This window comes from Misgurnus anguillicaudatus, unplaced genomic scaffold (assembly GCF_027580225.2).
Source record: "Misgurnus anguillicaudatus unplaced genomic scaffold, ASM2758022v2 HiC_scaffold_28, whole genome shotgun sequence".
Classification (NCBI taxonomy): domain Eukaryota; kingdom Metazoa; phylum Chordata; class Actinopteri; order Cypriniformes; family Cobitidae; genus Misgurnus; species Misgurnus anguillicaudatus.
The window spans coordinates 6,233,591-6,252,814 of NW_027395278.1; the positions used below are offsets into that span (position 1 = coordinate 6,233,591).

Genomic DNA, 19,224 nt, shown 5'->3' on the forward strand with positions numbered 1-19,224 from the left:
GGGCCCCATATGGGCTTCCTATGTGGGCCTTATATGGGTTTGTCCATGGGTTTCACTATGGCCCCACCTGGGTTGCCCACATGAATTTGATATAGAAACTGAGTGGGGCTTATATGGGGCCCAGCTGGGCAACACACATAGGGCCCATATTGGCCCCACCTAAAGAAGCCCACATTATTTACCAGGGTTTTTAATGGGTACTGGACTGGTCCCTTATTATGTAATAATTATACTTTTAATGCTTAATTGTAATTTACTTAAATAATATATTTGTTTTAAATTGAAACCGATAAAAGCTAAATAATTTCAGTTTGGTAAATATCAGTTTTCAGCATAAATATTCAACAGTTCATTAATCTATAACATCACAAAACATGAAGGAGCTGCAATATGAAAAATGAAATAAAAAACTGTAAAGGTTCAAATATCAAAATACTTTATTGTCAATTTATAACACTTTCAATGCTAAAATAATCATCAACATTTCAAAACTGCTAATGCAGGTAATGACTAACAATTTAACATAACACTTAAAATAAGCATTGAAAGAAGTCAAACTCTTAAAATACTTGGAATTCAAAAACAACATAAATATTGCTCACTGTTCGGGAGATGGTCTTAATTCTGATCATCAATTTATCTCTACTCAACAGTTTTATGAAGAACTTCCAAAGCATCCACAGCCAAACTCATTAAATGTCTTTGCACGTTTGCTTTGATTCATCGCTGTGCAGTCCGTGAACTTGCACCGTAGTAGTACATTTTCTAAAAACACAACGCAGAAAATAAATTACAAGTGTAACGGTTGTGAGAGACTCCTGCTGCTCCAAGAGAGGCAGGTAAACATTATAAATATCACAATTAAATGTAAAAAATAATGCATAGTTTTATACTGGTCAGATCCTATCTGTGATATTATTTGATCTTTGTATAAAAGTGACTATCAACCAAAAGTAATAATTTTAAGAGTTTAAATGTATATAAAATGTATTTTAAGCAAGAAATTATTTAGCCCACATAGGTCTCATATGGGTCCCATATTATCATCCAACATGGGCATACCTATATATGGGACCCACATAGTCAACCCACATGGGACCCACACTGTAAAAATACTTTTTTGCTTTAAAATCTTTTGTTGAATCAACTCGTATTTACAAGTAATTTCAACTTAATATTATTTAGGGCTGAAACGATTCATCGAGTTACTCGATTTACACGATTCAAAATCGGAGCGAATATGTCCATAAATGGCAGAGAGAGAATGTCTAAAGTTTGGGATTATTACATTATCAATACATTCAGCATCTGAACCGAAAACATCCACTGCTGTTTCACCAAGCGTCGATGAAACAAGGTAACGTAGCTTCCGCTGATTTTAATCCCATACTGTATTTGTAGCGATGTCGTTATGCGGTTTGACTAGATATGATGTTCAGCTTTGATGTTTTTAAGAAACGCATTCACGTTCAATTGCAGGAGAGTATAGCTTAAAAAGAACCCCTTCACACACACGCATGCACTAGGTGTGTGTAGCAAAAAACGGCACCACAGTGCAATCATATATGGGCAACTTATAATCTGACATATTTTGTTCAATAATAATAATCTCTGTTTTATTGGAGTTTAGCATAAGGAAGTTATTCTCTCTCACGCGAGTCGGACCGATCGCGCAATGCATATATGCTTAAACTTTTATGTAGCCACGCAACAATAATTTCAGCATGCATTCAAAGTATATAGGGGACGTGATGTTGTGATTTTTCAAACGGATTCTTAACCTAAAATGCACCGCAATGCAAGTGATGCAAACCAAATGCAGCGTTCTATTGAAAAGGAATGTATTTATTTCTGCCGTACCAAAATGCAATGAAGCAACTGAACGTCTGACTGGGGTGTCACTCTTCCTCACACACAGAACGCGTGCACACACACAAACACAAGTGCACGTGCGCGCATACACATAGGTTGTTACCATAGCAAATAGGCTCACCCCAGAAATTATATATTATATGTTAGTAGCCTAATGGTAAATGCTGCCAGTGTAGAAATGTACATAAACCAGATATTTACTTTGATGTCAGGGCTAGATTACAGCATGAAACCTGTTGTGCATATTAATAAATTAAAGTGTTGGCACTGGCACTTATAGACACTAAATGGGTAAAAATTGAAATAAATAGGCTTATTTTTTGGAGCCAAATACCTCTGTTTTTTTTTTAGAAATAAAAGCCAATGCTTGAACATTTTACAGCCACATCATTTTCGTTATGCATTATTTGTTTTGGTTGTTTAAAAACACATACAAAATTTTTATCCGATTACTCGATTACTCAATCGATTTAGTGCTAGATTAATCGATTTCAAAAAGAATCGATAGCTGCCGCCCTAGTTCCAGTTGCAATTGATGGCAAGCGTTTTAAACGTGATAGCATAGTCCGTAACAGATGAGGTCCGCTGCTGCAATCTCACCAACTCAGCTGCTGCCATGTCTCCTTGAAGCGAACGGTCAAATAAGCTCAACATCTCCTTCTCGAGGGCCTCAAACGAGGTCGTACATGGAGCCTTGGCCCCCCATGCAGCCATTCCCCACTCTCTATCTCTCCTGGTGAGTAACGTCAGGACATTTGTCACCCTGGATGTAGAAGGAGCAAAGCGACGAGGCCTGAGAGCGAAGAGGCCCGGCAGGTGTTGGGATCGCCGTCAAAGGAGGGGGGTGTTGCCGTGTGTGGCTCACGCTCTGTCGAAGCGGCTCCTCCAGAGGTAGAAGAGTTCACCGAGTGGAGAAACGACTAGGTCCAACCGGTTACTGAGTTCCGAAAGTTGTTCAGACAGGAGGCGGAAATCTCAACAGAGACGAATGCTGCTCAATGATCGCTTCCTGCTGGTGAAGAGCGTCCTGCACAGGATCCGAACCCTCCGAACTCGCTGACTCCATTGGTGGCGCGCTCATTCTGTCACAAAGAGTCTTAGAGTCAAATGCAAGTTCACAAATTTATTGAGAAAATAGAGAGAGGATGAGACAGAGCAAAAGTCAGTTCACAGGAGAGCCACACACGACGACCACCGCTGACCCACTCTGGATGGAGTCAGAGGGAATTCATAGGAGAGAGGCTCACTCGAGCCGCTGTGCTGGACGCTATTACAACAGCGCCTGCTCTTTTAGCTTATAGCTTTATATAAAAAATATTGATCTTACTGGGCGGCCGCAGGGGAGACCTCGTCAAGCATGTGTCCGCTGCACAGGGCTCGTACCATGGCAAGCGAAGGCTATCTTCGGTTCTCAGCCGGAAAGCGGCAGGGGAAGACGCTAGACCTGGTTCTGCTATCTTTGGTTCTCAGCCGGAAAACGGCAGGGGAAGACGCTTGGCCTGGATTCCGCTGCAGGGCTTGTATCAACGGCGAGTAAGGCTTCTTCTTCTTCGGAGCAGCGAGAGGTTCGCGCTGAAGGAGAAAATTAATGAGCTCTTGACGCTTGATCCCGGACGTATATAAGGACGTGTGTCACGCCCCACGCGGGCTCAAACATCCGTGAATGAATGCCGTGCAATGTCCAAGTGTTTAATCACCAACAAGCTATTACCAATACAATTAAGTTCTGAACATGTTAAATGGAACTGAACTTGATCAATGTGCTCCTATAGGGCTAATGTTAAAGTGACTGATCTAGAAGACTTGCAGCCTCTTCTGCAACTGAACATTAGGAAAAATCAGAATCTCATTCGTACAGGTTTAATCACAGCCAAGGTACTGAAATGGTTTGTACCAGGGGCGTTGCTAGACATAAAGCTCTACTGGGGCACAGGCCCCCCATTTTTTGCTGACTTTTTTTTAAAGCCTGCTGTGTAGGCCTGGCAAACTCGATTCCTTTTAAGGATCCGGGTTATTGTGAGTCACTCACTAAAGTGATCCGGTTTGTGTGAGTCACTTGAGTCAGGATTGCTAAATCGCCAAAGGAACTCAGTACAGATCCACTCGTAACCGGCTGATAAACGCGACTCGAGATTCTCAGAGCCGGAAACATTGCACTCACAGACCATGGGACTCATGAGACTTCACTCCCTCTACAGATCCACTAACCGGCTCCGGCTGATCCGCACAAATCAGCCAGTTAGTGGATCTATAGAGCAACTCATGAGGATTTGCTTTTGAGTCTCCTCAAAAGCAAATCCACAACAAAAGCCTTTCACTTCTAAAATAAGATGCTTATAGGTTTTAGGTTTGGTGTGTATGATCGACCATTTAAAAATAGGCCTAATAATAATAATAGCATAATAATATAGAGAAAATATATAAAAACTGTGTCCTGATTATGTAGCCCCCCGAGCCGGAGAGTCTCGAGTCTGCAAATCTGCAGTGTTTCCGGCTCTGATTCGAGAGACAGTTTGCGTTACAAGTTGAGAGATTCTCAAGTCAAATCAGATTCACGTGTCTCTTGAGTCCGCATTGTTTTAGGCTCCGAGTGAGATTCTCAGGTCAGTTTGCGGCTCGCGCTGATCAGCAGGTCTCCAACACCCTACACCTCTTATTTTTATTTTATGAGCAGGTTTAGGTGTGATTGGAACTGAAATCTGCAGGACAAGTGCCCTCCAGGAACAGGGTTGTATATCTATGCATTAGATATTTCATAAACAAACTTAATAAGCAGTTAATTTTGTGAATTGTTTTTTATTTAAAATAATAATTTAAAATTTTATACAAAATATCAACAATTGCTTTTATGTATATAGGTTATGGGTCTATAAGTTTGTTTGATATTTTTGTTGACACCTTAACTTTGGCTATGTAGACTGTTTAATACAGTAAACACTCAAAAGTGCTACTTGATGCTATAGATAAACAAGTTTTGGTTGTATGGTTTCATAAAAAGGAATGGTTCCCTTTGAATGGTTCTTTGAACCTTTGGGGAACCAAAAATGGTTCTTCTATGGTATTTCACTAAAGATTTAATGTTTCTTAGGGCTCACAAGTCCCAGGGTGTAACTGTTTACTTAACACTTGATGTGTTAACATTTGAGCAAATTGCCTTTTCAAAATCTGACAAGGGCCAACAAATAAAAAAAGCTGTGGTTGTTTACAATTTTGTACAGTACTGTGTGTTGATAAATGATCTCTTTACAATAAATTAAATAAAAACAAACATTTCCATAAAGAAGTTCATAATCAAAGATTGCGGCATATTGGTGTTTAGAAGTCTCTTTATGCAAAGGCGTGTCTGTGCAGTGTCGACAAAACAAAATACTTTACATGCTGTACGCTTCCTGATACAGCACATATCTAAGTTACCCAAATGTGAATTTCTGAAGCCTGAGGCAGAGATAAGACATTCAACCCATAACAGAAGACAGCTCATTTCAGACTCCCAGTGTTTGCACTGTATCCTTTAAGGTGAAGTATTTCTTATAATATCTTTAATTTATTTGTTTTTAATTCTCAAAATAGATGATATGTGTCAAAACAAATGGACACCCATAAAAAAGTTAAACTAATCTGCGGTCCAATTTCTTATATAGTTCTTTAAAAACTAACAGTATGAGCCGGGGATGCAAAGTTGTCACCCTCCGGCGAAATTTACTGTTTTTGATCCAAAATAGATCACTCTTTTGATTCCTCTAGCTCTGATGAGTTTTTAAAAATGAGGGGGGTCTGCAACAGGGTAAATTAAACTATTAAAATCATGTCCAGTTATTGTAACAATGTCAAATCACTAGCCAGTTTGCTGGGTTATGTTTTACAATTTATAGTCACCTTATTTGCTGCGTGAGCAGATTGAGTGCACACACAAAACACTCGTAGTATTTTCTCATTCGGGCGCCATCACGTTGCTGTGAGATTTAACATTTGTATACGTATTAAGCACCGCAGTTTTAAATTAAGTGATTTTAAGCTGTTGAAACACAAACAAACGATCTACATGTGCTCGCTGTTTCTGTTTGAGAAGAGCGTGCAAGCCGCGCATCCGCTTCTCATTGAGCTTGTGAGTGTTTGTAGCTGTATTTGCCTTAAATATACACACATGCGTCAAAATTCCCGGCTTTCGCGAGTATCATAAACACGCCAATTTAGATCTTAAGAGAAAGTAAACAGATTAAGGAGAAAACGCAAGTGTAACAGTTTATTAGATCCGGGCTTTGGTCTTAAATGTGCAGTGTGTAAATTTTTGCGGCATCTTGTGGTGAGGTTGCGCATTGCAACCAACGGCTAAGTTCACTGCTCACCCCTCACGTTTGAAACGCATAGAGGAGCTACGTTAGCCGCCACGGGACAGACATGTCATCGTCGGAGACAACTTAGTAAAAAAAGTTTGTGCATTAAGGGCTTTTGTAGAAACATGGCGGCACAAAATGGCAACTTCCATTTAAGGGGACCCTCGGTGTATGTAGATAAAAACATCTCATTCTAAGGTAATAAAAACATAACGGGGCATTATGAAAGGTCTTTATACACCCCTGATCATATAGTTTTGTATAATATTTTGCATTTATGTCAAGAGATCCTTCTTAAAATTACACACTGCACCTTTAAAGGGGAAGTTACCTAATTTTGCTCCTGTTTGTCACTCAAACATCAACAGTCTGTCAATCAAACAGCAATGAGAGAAAATCTCTCACTGCTCTTAACTAAATCACTTTTCTACGTTTAATAAGATTTGTATGTCGAATTGTACACGAGTTTGATTCGAGTTGCTCTTTCAGGGTTCATATTCATCTTATATTAGAGCTACCCTAATGAAAAATCCAGTTAAGACCAGCATAAGCTGGTTTTACCTGGTCTCCCAGCTTGGTTTTAGTTGGTTTTGCTGGTGTAGCAAGCTGGGCTAGCTGTGTTTTGGTCACTTTTTAGGATGGTCTAGCTGGATTTAGCTGGTCAGCTAATTCAAGCTTGGCCAGCTTTGCCAGGGTGGGAGGGCCAGCTTAAACCAGCTAAAACCAGTTACCAGCTTATGCTGGTCTTAGCTGGATTTTTCAGTAGGATATGACTGTGAACAGAACAGCTAGACCCTAAATGATTTGTTTATGTGTACAGAATAATATGAAATATAAATTTCTGTAACACTTTAGAAAAAGGTTGTGTCCCTGATAGCACACATACATCTCGGAGAGGTCTATTAGATGTCTGAGTTTACATTTGCAAGACGTATTATTTAGATTTGCAATACATCTCTGAGACGTTTCCTAAAAGATGTCATATAGACATATTGAAGACGTCTGCAAGACGTTTTTGATTTAGAATGTATGTAAAGCAGCTCTTTCTAAGACCTTCATAAGATGTTTTTACACACCAGATGATCTATTCCAGATTTCCAGATCTTTACCAGACATCTTACAGACATACCTGTGCTATCTGGGATTTGTTCACAAAAGTAAATGCGTTATGAACAAAAAATGAACAATATATTGTATATAAGCATTTATTAATTCTTGTTTATGTCATTACAGTAATTGATTTTAGTTTGAGGTGCATTATCTAGTGTTAACACTTTCGAATTTGATTTAAAAATTAAAATGCTAAAATTAACAAAAATTACAATAAATAAATAAATAAAATATAAATTATAATTGACATATAAATGCAGACATATTATATGTCTGCATTATATATAATACGTTTTGTGTCAACTTCCCCAAAAACAGTCAGTTGTGATATCTGTTTTTCTCTTCATGTTTTCAGTGAAAAAATGCCTCGTGTGACTAAAAAACCCCGTAATGCGCGCACCACAAAAGAAGAAATAGGCTCTCTCACTTTTCCTGTCAAATTCTTGGATCAGGACTACGAGGAGTTGCTCCAGAATTGCCTGCTCAATAAGAAGAACTTTGTTGATGAAAAGTTCCCTTTGAACCGCAGCTCTATTGATCCACGGAAGAAGCTTGAAGAACTGAATCAGGGCCGAATCAAGTGGTTGAGACCATCAGTAAGTTATCTTTACTTAAGACCAGTGCAAAATAAATATAATTGAATGCTTTAAGCAATGTTCTGCAGCGAGTGTCTTTTAAACAAAAAAAAAGATAGGTTGCAAAGATTCTTGCTTTTTAGGAACATATCTCATAAAGCTTGTCTGAACAAACATCTGCAGTGTCAAATATAAATGAAGTCAAGTCATGTTTAATTATATAACGCTTCTCACTGACATTTCTTCAAAGCAGCCATTTTAAATGTATTGACACAGATTCATTTTTGCATATGCATCTGCACAGCAATTGCAATAAAATTACAATCAAGAATAGTTTAAAATATGAAATTATGGCTATAGAAATATACAATTAAAAAATGTGAAAGGATACTTGTAAACGTGAAACTAAATTCTGAAGTATACAGTATGCTCTCTCATGATGAAAAGTATATGTTTATCAAGTCTGTGTAAAGATGATTTTATTCAATGGACAACTTATTTGGAAAACACCTGAATAGGCAAATCAAAGACAACTGTGGAAAAAATGTAAAACTATATAAGATGATAAATGTCTTCATGTTTTTTTACTTGCATTGTAGTTCTAAATGCTTAAGACAAATATCAAAATTTACGTTATTCCCTCTTTTTAGCAAATAGTGAAAGACCCTCAGCTCATTGTAGAGGGGGTCTCACGGTTTGACTATGCCCAAGGAAAATATTTAGGTAAGTTTATGTGTATTTATTTGTGTATTTATCATTATCCCTTCAGTGACCACTACCTAGTTCAATTTTAATTCAGTTTTACTTGTGTAGCTCTTTTCATGGTGCAACTTAACAAAAAACATTATTAGAACAAATCGACATAAGAAAAAATACTTACTTTTAAGAAATGGTCACATAAATAAATGCTAAAACATCCAGACAAGCCAAATGTAGAACTAGTCAGAAATATTTTCATATACAGAAACTTCAAAAAACATGAAGTGACTTTACTGTGTTAATATTTTAGATGAAACCGGATTGGTGATGATTGTAGTTTCACAGTTAATTTGTTGTGTTAAATATATTTGTTTGTTTTTCTTAGGAAACTGCTGGTTTCTTGCTTCAGTTGGGGCGTTAACCTTTCAGACGGATATCTTGAACCAGGTCATGCCAGCTGGCCAGTCATTCAGTAAAAACTATGGAGGGATATTTCACTTCAGAGTAAGTTCTTTGGTCATAACTGCCTCCTGATATGTGGAAATGCAACTATAAATTCCAGTTGAAAAAAAATCTTACATTTTTTTTGTAATTTCAACTTACCATTATTTATTCACTATGACTTATATAACATAAACTATAAACTTATAATAAGTGTTAAAATATGTCAACTTTATTTTAGAAGTATTAGCTCATCTCTTGTCAAGATAAACAATAGTAAGTTGAAATTACTTGTAAATCTAAGTTTGATTAAACAAACAAACAAAAAATTAAGGCAGCAAAGGATTTTTTACAGGGTAAAATACTCAAGAGGTCAACATGTGTGAAGTATCTGTTCTGCTTAAATTATTCCCACAGTTCTGGCGGTTTGGGAAATGGATTGATGTTGTCATTGATGACCAACTGCCGACAATAAACGGCAAGCTAATTTTTGTTCATTCAAAAACGTCAAATGAGTTTTGGCCTGCCTTGCTGGAGAAGGCTTATGCCAAGTAAGTGCCAGTAGCCCATGTAATTTTTAAGATTGCTTTAATAAACGTATTTATATGATGAAAGTAATGACAATGGTCACAGAATCTTTTAAGAATTTGAGTACATGATACGGGTATATTGTCTTTCACAGGGTGTGCGGCTCTTATGCTAACATGCATGCTGGTTTTGTGTCGGAGGCCCTCATGGACTTCACTGGTGGAGTGCATTTGTACTTGGAACTGAAAAAACCTCGCACTGATCTGTGGGAACTGATGGATTGTGCAGCCAAAGCAAAGGCCCTGATGGGCTGTGGCACTCCTCAGGGGGTAAACAATAAACTTTGTGTCACCCTTTTAAACTTACTGTTTTACATGTTGGGCTGTTGCTAGATTTAGCTTTAAACAAAACAAACTAAATTTAAATTACTGTGGACATACATACATTTCATATACACTCACCTAAAGGATTATTAGGAACACCATACTAATACTGTGTTTGACCCTTCTTTTGCCTTCCGAACTGCCTTAATTCTACTTGGCATTGATTCAACAAGGTGCTGAAAGCATTCTTTAGAAATGTTGGCCCATATTGATAGAATAGCATCTTGCAGTTGATGGAGATTTGTGTGATGCACATCCAGGGCACGAAGCTCCCGTTCCACCACATCCCAAAGATGCTTTATTCGGTTGAGATCTGGAGACTGTGGGGGCCATTTTAGGAAAGTGAACTCATTGTCATGTTCAAGAAACCAATTTGAAATGATTCTAACTTTGTGACATGGTGCATTATCCTGCTGGAAGTAGCCATCAGAGAATGGGTACATGGTGGTCATAAAGGGATGGACATGGTCAAAAACAATGCTCAGGTAGGCCGTGGCATTTAAACGATGCCCAATTGGCACTAAGGGGCCTAAAGTGTGCCAAGAAAACATCCCCCACACCATTACACCACCAGCCTGCACAGTGGTAACAAGGCATGATGGATCCATGTTCTCATTCTGTTTACGCCAAATTCTGACTCTACCATCTGAATGTCTTAACAGAAATCGAGAGGCAACATTTTTCTAGTCTTCAACTGTCCTGTTTTGATGAGCTGGTGCAAATTGTAGCGGCTTTTTTTTCTATTTGTAGTGGAGATGAGTGGTACCCGGTGGGGTCTTCTGCTGTTGTAGCCCATCCGCCTCAAGGTTGTGCGTGTTGTGGCTTCACAAATGCTTTGCTGCATACCTCGGTTGTAACGAGTGGCTATTTCAGTCAAAGTTGCTCTTCTATCAGCTTGAATCAGTCGGCCCATTCTTCTCTGACCTCTAGCACCAACAAGGCATTTTCGCCCACAGGACTGCCGCATACTGGATGTTTTTCCCTTTTCACACCATTCTTTGTAAACCCTAGAAATGGTTGTGCATAAAAATCCCAGTAACTGAGCAGATTGTGAAATACTCAGACCGGCCCGTCTGGCACCAACAACCATGCCACGCTCAAAGTTGCTTAAATCACCTTTCTTTCCAATTCTGACATTCAGTTTAGAGTTCAGGAGATTGTCTTGATTAGGACCACACCTCTAAATGCATTGAAGCAACTACCATGTGATTATTAATGAGATTTCTCATTAATGAGAAATTGAACAGGTGTTCCTAATAATCCTTTAGATGAGTGTACAATGTAAGATGCACAGAAAAATGAAGTGAACTAGTTGAAGAGCTCATGATGCAAAACACGCTAAGTGCATCTTGTAAAATAGCAGTTTTTTTATCAGACTTTTAATAGATTCTGCCAACAAAGCAGTATTTCTGCATGACCTGAGGCCGGGATTAAGCAGATTTGAAGCGAAAGAATTTGATTAATGTATAATACAGGCCGAGAGGTGGTGTAGAGCGACTTTTTCACCAGGACTAAATATAAATGTAATTAAATGTAAATTCATCAATTTCTGATGCATATTCTTATTGTATTACTGATAAAATATATCTGTTTTTCACACAATTTCAGAAATCACCTAAAATCCCAGTATTACCCAATGGCATAGTTCAGGGCCATGCGTATACAGTGACAGGGGTTTTTAAGGTAAGTCTGCACTAAAAACATCCTCAGTATACATTAGCAGTAGCATTAGACTTTATAACTGGAAAACAGCCCAGCCCACTGTCTTTATTATCAAATTGAATACATAGTATACATTTTAGTTATGTGGTTAGGCAAGAAAGGCAACCACCAACCAGCGAAAACAAACAAATAAACAAAAACATTACAGCTAACTTTTAATGCTCATTGCTTCAGGGCAATACTTTTCAATTATATACTACAAATTGTGGTTTGTAATTCTAAGATGTTACTATAATCTAAGATGTGACATAAATAAAAACAATAAATGTGCATTGCTTAAACATACATGCACTGATGCGAGAACATTCCTTGAAAACACACCAAACAGTAGTTAGCACTTTAATCCATAAACATAATAATATTTTTGTTATTCAAGACTTACAGTGAAGATGGAAATTATATAACAATTTATGAATTTTTTTTTCAGAAATGTTCATTTTCATCACTTAAAATTTGAAGGAATATTTTGGCAATGTATATGGGCTGGGGTATTCCAATGTTCTACTAGTATGTTTTACAATATAACAAAGGCATTAAAAAACAAAAACATTAACACTGTGATTAAAGAACAGTAACTGCTAGCAGAAAGAAGATTACAGAGGGTTACAGTTGTCAAAAATGTGTAGGAAGTGTAGAGGACTTTTTGAATGACTTCAGCACATCTACGACCGCAGGACATGTAGTGTCTCACACCACTCTGGTGTGTTCTTGGTCCACTCTTCTTTCAATTTTTAAAAATTATAATTTAATGAATTTTGAGAGCTTTAATAATAATACCTTACATTTATATAGCGCTTTTCTCAGTACTCAAAGCGCTTTACATATGAACGGGGGAATCTCCTCAACCACCACCAATGTGCAGCATCCACCTGGATGATGCGACGGCAGCCATATTGCGCCAGACCGCTCACCACACACCAGCTTATTAATGGAGAGGAGACCGAGTGATATAGCCAATTAGTATGAGGGATGATTAGTAGGCCAATGGGCAAGTTTGGCCAGGATGCCGGGGCACACCCCTACTCTTTTCGAAGGACATCCTGGGATTTTTAATGACCACAGAGAGTCAGGACCTCGGTTTAACGTCTCAACTTTTGCTTTCTTAAATGAATTTACAAGTGCATTAATCATTTAGTACTTGTGCCACTAAGTTCATTTATTGAGAGACAGAGCAGCACTCGAGTCACTAGGGGTTTTTCAAATCATGACTGTAAAATCCCATTCTGTAGGACCAGTTTTGCTCAGACGACCTTCTCTTTGAAGAGCTCCAAACTCTGGAACTCATTACCATCTGACATTAAGACTGTACTGGATTCTAATGTGTTTACTTCCAGGTTAAAAAAACTGGTTAAAAACAAATCAAAGGTGCACTAATTTTTAACTAGTAGGTATGAGTTGTATGTATATGTGTGTATGTAAACCTTACGGGTAAATTTCATGGGTAAATTTATTGTGTATGACTAGGGACATGAATTGTCTATATCATGTTATTTGTTTTAAATTATAGTAGTTTAGTATGTAAATTGTATTGTGTTTAGAGCCCAACCAGGGACAGGAGTGAAAATTAGCATTTGCTAATGCATGTTTGCATTGTCCCTGTCAAATAAATTGTCAGGCAGAAAACACAAATAAATTGTCAGGCAGAAAACACAGAAGATCCCAGTGCGGATAACAGAAAGTTTTTATTTAAATAATAATGGGTGCAAAACTGACAATCGCACGTCTGGGCACAAAGCCACACCAAGGCAGACGGCTGGAGGTGGGGAGCACACACAGGCACTGGGGCGATGAACCACACGCGTTCGGGCTCCGGCCAGACAAGCGAACGGTGGGAGAGAGTATCAATGGCAAATAATCCACTACACACAAGGAGACTCGTGGTCAACCCGGCAACAGGCACTCGAGGCAGAGGGTGATAAGAGATCCTGCGACGGGCAGAGAGAGAGAGAGAGCGTTAGTGGTGCTGACGGGAGAAGCTGGACAGCTCCAGCGATGAAGGACCGTCCCACTGGACAGCGGCAAATGCCGCGGCGAGCGTCCTCTGCTGCAGATACTAAATAGCAGTCTATAAAGCAGGCAGAAGGTGTTAGCAGTCCGTAACTGACAGATGACAAACAGTCCTGGGAGCCGTCGATACAAACAAAGTCTCAGAAATAATCCCAGACAGCAGATAGCACAGATTAGGGGTGGGTAAGGTTAAATCCACAAATAGAAACAATCACAAGACAAGACTGGAAACTAGCAGAGCTAGTAAATTGGCGAGAACATACACTGACGAACTCGCAATGAACCAAAAACACACAGGGATTAAATACAGAACCGATTGGCCATCAAATGAACTGCAGGTGAGGAACGCAGGTGAAGGAGATGACACTAATGACACCCAGAGACGCGCACGTGTAAAACTGTCAACACAAAAACACAAACAGAGAAACCAAAATAAAGCAGTCAATAAAACCAAATCATGACATAAATAAAATGAATGAATGAATGAAATCTTAGAATTAGATCAGTAACTAGTTTTTTAGTCATAATTCGATTTTTTCAGATCCCCCAAAAAGTTTGTCATCAAAGACAAATGAACGAGAGGATAGGATAATGCAGAGGCTCAATAGGGAATCGATTTGACACTGCAGCTGGAATTTCTCGCAAGTTCAGCACTAAACAGATTAAGAGTCTCATCTCAAGGTCTCAACAACATACAGTGTCTCACAGTTTAAAACAACTCTGTTGAAACTGAAAGCCCAATCTGCAGTGAACAAACCTCTCACCAGCAGAAAGAATTAAAAGGCTAACCTTTACAGAGAAACATGTCATATTCCACAGACAGAGGAGAACAAGTCTAAAGTTCACTCAAGTGATGAAAGCAGGTTTAATAGGAACATTATGTGAAAAAAAGTGCATGAAGAAGTCAGTAAAAACTGGGGTGTGTCATGGTTTTGTGGATAGTTTTTGCAGCAGACTACCTTATAAAGCTACCTTGCAGAGTAAATGCAAATATTTTTTATAATCTCTTTCAGCAACTTGTGTTCCCTTTCAATACGGTTCACTTTGCATTGCGTCAGTTAGCTGACACTATGGGGGAAACTCCTGTTTACTCCGTGATTGAAGCCTATTGGTTAACGTCTGTACAAAGTACAGGCCAATGACGTTTGAACCCGCGCGCGGGATGCACATGTTCTTATATAAGCGCGGTTCAAGCGTCAAGAGCTCATTAATTTTCTCCTTCAGCGCGAACCTCTCGCTGCTCCGAAGAAGAAGAAGCCTTACCTCGCCGTCGACACAAGCCCTGCAGCGGAGTCCAGGCCTAGCGTCTTCCCCTGCCGTTTTCCGGCTGAGAACTGAAGATAGCAGAGTCCAGGTCTAGCATCTTCCCCTGCTGCTTTCCGGCCGAGAACCGAAGATAGCCTTTGCTTGCCGTGGTATGAGCCCTGTGCAGCGGACACATGCCTGACGACGTCTCCCCTGCGGCCCCCCGGTAAGATCAATATTGTCTATATAAAGCTAAAAGAGCAGGCGCTGTTGTAATAGCGTCCAGCACAGCGGCTTGAGTGAGCCTCTCTGCTATGAATTTCCCCCGAGCACGTCACCGGTCTGGCACCTCCCACGCCGGGATCGCGCTTATATGCATCGGTTGCCCTATCTGTCACATCGCAACCGTTCATGCTTACACTCACAGAGTCTCTTTGCTCCTCTCACATTCAGTGGCGAGATCTCTGGCACATATATGAATTCCCCGAGTGCATCGGGTGATACCGTTCATACGACGCATGGCTGTTCTGTCTGTGTTGCTGCTCCCCTCTGCCATTCCTCTCTTGTTGAGATGAACAAGCGGGGGAACCGTAGAAGTAGATAGATGCATACGACAAGCAAACACAGGCGGGTATGCCCCTGTTCCCTGTCATAGCACAGCCACTCGTGCTCCACGCTCGCGGAGTCCCTCGCTCCTTTCCCCGCAGTGGTGAGGTCTTTTAACGGCTTCTTAGAGTTAGCACGCGGTCTTATGGCTCGCTGCCTCTAAATGCCTCTAGCTGTCTAGTGTTCAACGATTACAGAGCTTCATGCCCCTCCCCTCTGGAGCGGCGCGATCTAATTCGTCTGCTCGATAGGGCGGATTCACCGCTATTGGAGCACCAAGAACACTCATTATAAGAGCTTAACCGGCCTGAGTCTGTCTCACTTCGGGAGAGCTCACTATTCGTCTGCCCGGTCATTTCTCTCTGGTTTAGACGGAATCAGAGACAGAACGAATTTGTTTATGATATACTGAGTCCCGAATACCTCCCTTTATTTAGTCCTGTCCTATATCAGTACGCTGAATATTGGTACATTCTTATATACCCGTTTTTTCTGCCCTTTTAAAAAACAGCAAAACCGTGGGCCTCACGGCAGACTTCCTCTCTGTGATGGGTCCAGTCTGACACAGCACAGCTGCGTTGACAGAGAACGAACTGTCTGGGAGAAGAGGGGTTAAGTCGCGCCTCGGCTGGACTGCCCTGAAATGTTTTCTGTGTGCTGTTTATCCAAAACATACTGTGTAATACTGTCGGTTATGTGACCTCACTGTAGTGGCGAACGGTATTGAATTCCTCTAAAAAGAGTAATTTCCGTGCTTACTATACTGTGTATTGACACCCCACAGTTGTACGTGTCTCTAAACACTTTTCGCCTTACTGACAAGCAATCAGTAATATGCACACACGGCCCGCTGTCCATAATTCTATCGTTGCTTGCCGAAAAAAACCCGGTTTGGCCATATATTGTGTATTGACACCCCACAGCTATACGGTGTCTCTAACACCTTTTTGCCAAATTCGCTCGCAGCCCACCTCAGATGCGCAGCATCTCGTTTAAGACGGGCTCACGTACCCCTCTAACGAGCCTCAGAAAGCTGAATATTGTGGCATTCTGGTCATAAGACCACTTCAGTTTGACTAAGCAAAGGTCCCGCCCCGAGCTAATGGCCGGGAAGCTTATGCTTAAGCTGCACACAGCTGCATGAAGTGCTATCATTACGAGATCGCCAGCATCTGCTGTGGGTTGAACATGCTTCACGACGGCAATCCGCCTTCGGCGCGTGGAACGCCCATTTGTCTCATATCAATCACATTGTACTGTACATACGGTCCATTAAGAGGATGATTTTAGCACTGCAGCACTCTCGACCGTGTTAATGCGATCGGGCAAACTACGGTGGTTTCATTATTCACAGAACCAGACTGAGATCTCGCCCCTGTACAAGTTGACGAGTCATCTCCTTTATAAACTTATTGCATCGCTTTATAAGCTATGTTCAATCAGAGTGATACGCATCTCGTTCTTAAACTACCAAGATGCAGAGATATTAACCTGTTATGATAGGCGTGCGGAGATTGCATCCGTGGGAAACGACCTACATTACGTGCCTTATGACACGTTGACACGAACTGCCAGGACCCTTTCGCGAGGCGTCCTTATGCAAAGTCTGATCTATTCTGTCTAGTGACAGCGAAAGTATAAGCACCCCGCGAATTGTGGGTGGAACACTTTTCTCCTCACTACAGAGGCTCGTGGACGGCGGCTCTCTCCTCCTACCTATCTATGTGGCGGTGAAAACAGCAAACCACGCTCTTAAGACCGACCATTTACTTTATTCATAAGCCTGTCATTTCTCAGATGCGGATGGTGCCCGAGGCGCAGCGCTTTGAAACTGTCCAAGGTCCTGTATGACAGATACGTCTGACGTACATCAGACTATCAGCTGTTCATCAGCGTCACAGATCACTCACTAGCGCACCTCACTACAGGTTATTTATGGATCGTTGACGTTATCACCTCCAGTGACAATGATGCTCACTCGTGGTTAGTCTACTCCATGTATGGATTAGCTCCTCGGGCATGGTCTTAGAGGTTTCTCATTTGACATTTGTGACACGGCCGGCTGGTCCCCGCTGTCCACATTGTCAGTTTACAGCTTCGACATCCCTGCTTCGCGCACTACTGAGGTTTGTTGCATTAAAGATGCGCCCGTAAGCTCACCTGTATGCTCGATATGGTTTTTAATTATATGCACTGAAGGGTTCACCCGTGTGCCCACAACTTATTATCAGAACACATGCCGGCCTGTGCATTATAACACTCATCTATTCATCTATATGCATTCACGATGTACTCAAGTGTTCACCTGTAAGAATTTTGATTGATCCTGACCAAAAGGTCAGCCCTTCCTGAGAAACAGCATGGACGCCCAAGAATGCAGTGTGTGTGCCCTGTAGGTGCCCGAGGCAGCAGAACATCAAAAGAGAACCTTTTGCAACACAACAACTTTCCTCCAGGACTCACGGCAGGGGACCAAGACCCCCAAAACACCCCTCTCGGGAACCAGAACTTTATCTCGATTACAGGAGACTCCCTGGAGAGTTACACTTGATTTTCAAACACCACATCTCCATACAAATGATGGATCTGCAGACAAATGTCTGACCCCTCTACCCCTCCTTTCTTTGTTACCTCCTCAACACAGGACAGTTTACAGCACACCAGATGATTATGTGTAAGAAAGGTCATATCAAATGTAAATAACAGTGGAAAATATTCATGTCTCACTTCATTACAAAGGTTTTATCGCGACTGGTACACAGGTCTCATTCTCACATCAATAAAACAAATAGTAAAAAGGTTTAATAGAGTTAAGAAAACTTAACTCTACCCAAGGGGCGTACACCCCACTTCAAATGTATCCAGGACGAGGTGCCTCCCATAGGTCTGTAAGAACCAATCACTGCAAAGTTCCATTGATAAATAATGTTTACATAATGTTTATTCTATCTGGGTATATAAGGAGAGCTGACAAACATTTCAGGGAATCTGTAACCAGATATCCCGCACAATTACTGTGTGTCGTCTTTACCAGGTATGAAAGGTTTTTATATTTCCTGTTTGATGTAAATACTATTGGTTTGTATTTGTGCTACATTATATTTGAACAACTGTGAATTGGCTTTGAATTGTGATTTTCTTACCTGGTTAATAAATTGTTATGTTTGATTTTATTCTGTGTTGCTCAGTAACTTTTGACATTGCAAGTAATACCGTTGTATCCGTAGTTACCGTAAGGACAGAAATCAGGCTAGGATCGGCCCAAATCCCAGCTAGATAGTGAATAATACATCAGCTGAGGATTTGTGAGATACGACTAGCAAATTGGCGTTAGTTTAAATGTACTTAGAAGCGTGGAGGCTGTGTTTCCGTTTAGAGTAACATTTCAGATTACTCTAAATAGGGTAAGTCTCAACCTCTGTTTGTTTCAATATTATTCTATTCATTCATTTTGATTAGAAATAATTATTGTAATAATTAAGTGTCACCTCTAAGGGGACTAAATAAAGTATGTTTAAAGTTGAGCACGCAGAGAGCGGCCGCTTAAGCGTATAGTCCAACCTCTGGCAGCGACCAATACTGATTGGCTTATGACCGTTGACCAGTATATTAATTATGAGGCCCGTACTAGGATCATGTGCGACTATAAGAACCGAATGAACGAGTGTAATACCAGAGCTTTATCAGAATAAATAAACATCT

General features: G+C 40.4%; 1 protein-coding gene across 1 annotated transcript in view; it reads left to right on the forward strand.

Moving 5' to 3' along the window:
• Positions 1–5,243: 5,243 nt before the first annotated feature.
• LOC141362569 (calpain-1 catalytic subunit-like) overlaps positions 5,244–19,224 on the forward strand; it is a 40,747-nt gene continuing 26,766 nt past the window's right edge. Inside the window, exons 1-7 of the mRNA XM_073864841.1 lie at positions 5,244–5,388; positions 7,672–7,912; positions 8,542–8,614; positions 8,976–9,094; positions 9,449–9,582; positions 9,714–9,888; positions 11,551–11,625. Coding sequence (XP_073720942.1) covers positions 7,679–7,912; positions 8,542–8,614; positions 8,976–9,094; positions 9,449–9,582; positions 9,714–9,888; positions 11,551–11,625 — 810 coding nt within the window. The 5' untranslated portion in view covers positions 5,244–5,388; positions 7,672–7,678. The remainder of the gene's footprint in view (positions 5,389–7,671; positions 7,913–8,541; positions 8,615–8,975; positions 9,095–9,448; positions 9,583–9,713; positions 9,889–11,550; positions 11,626–19,224) is intronic.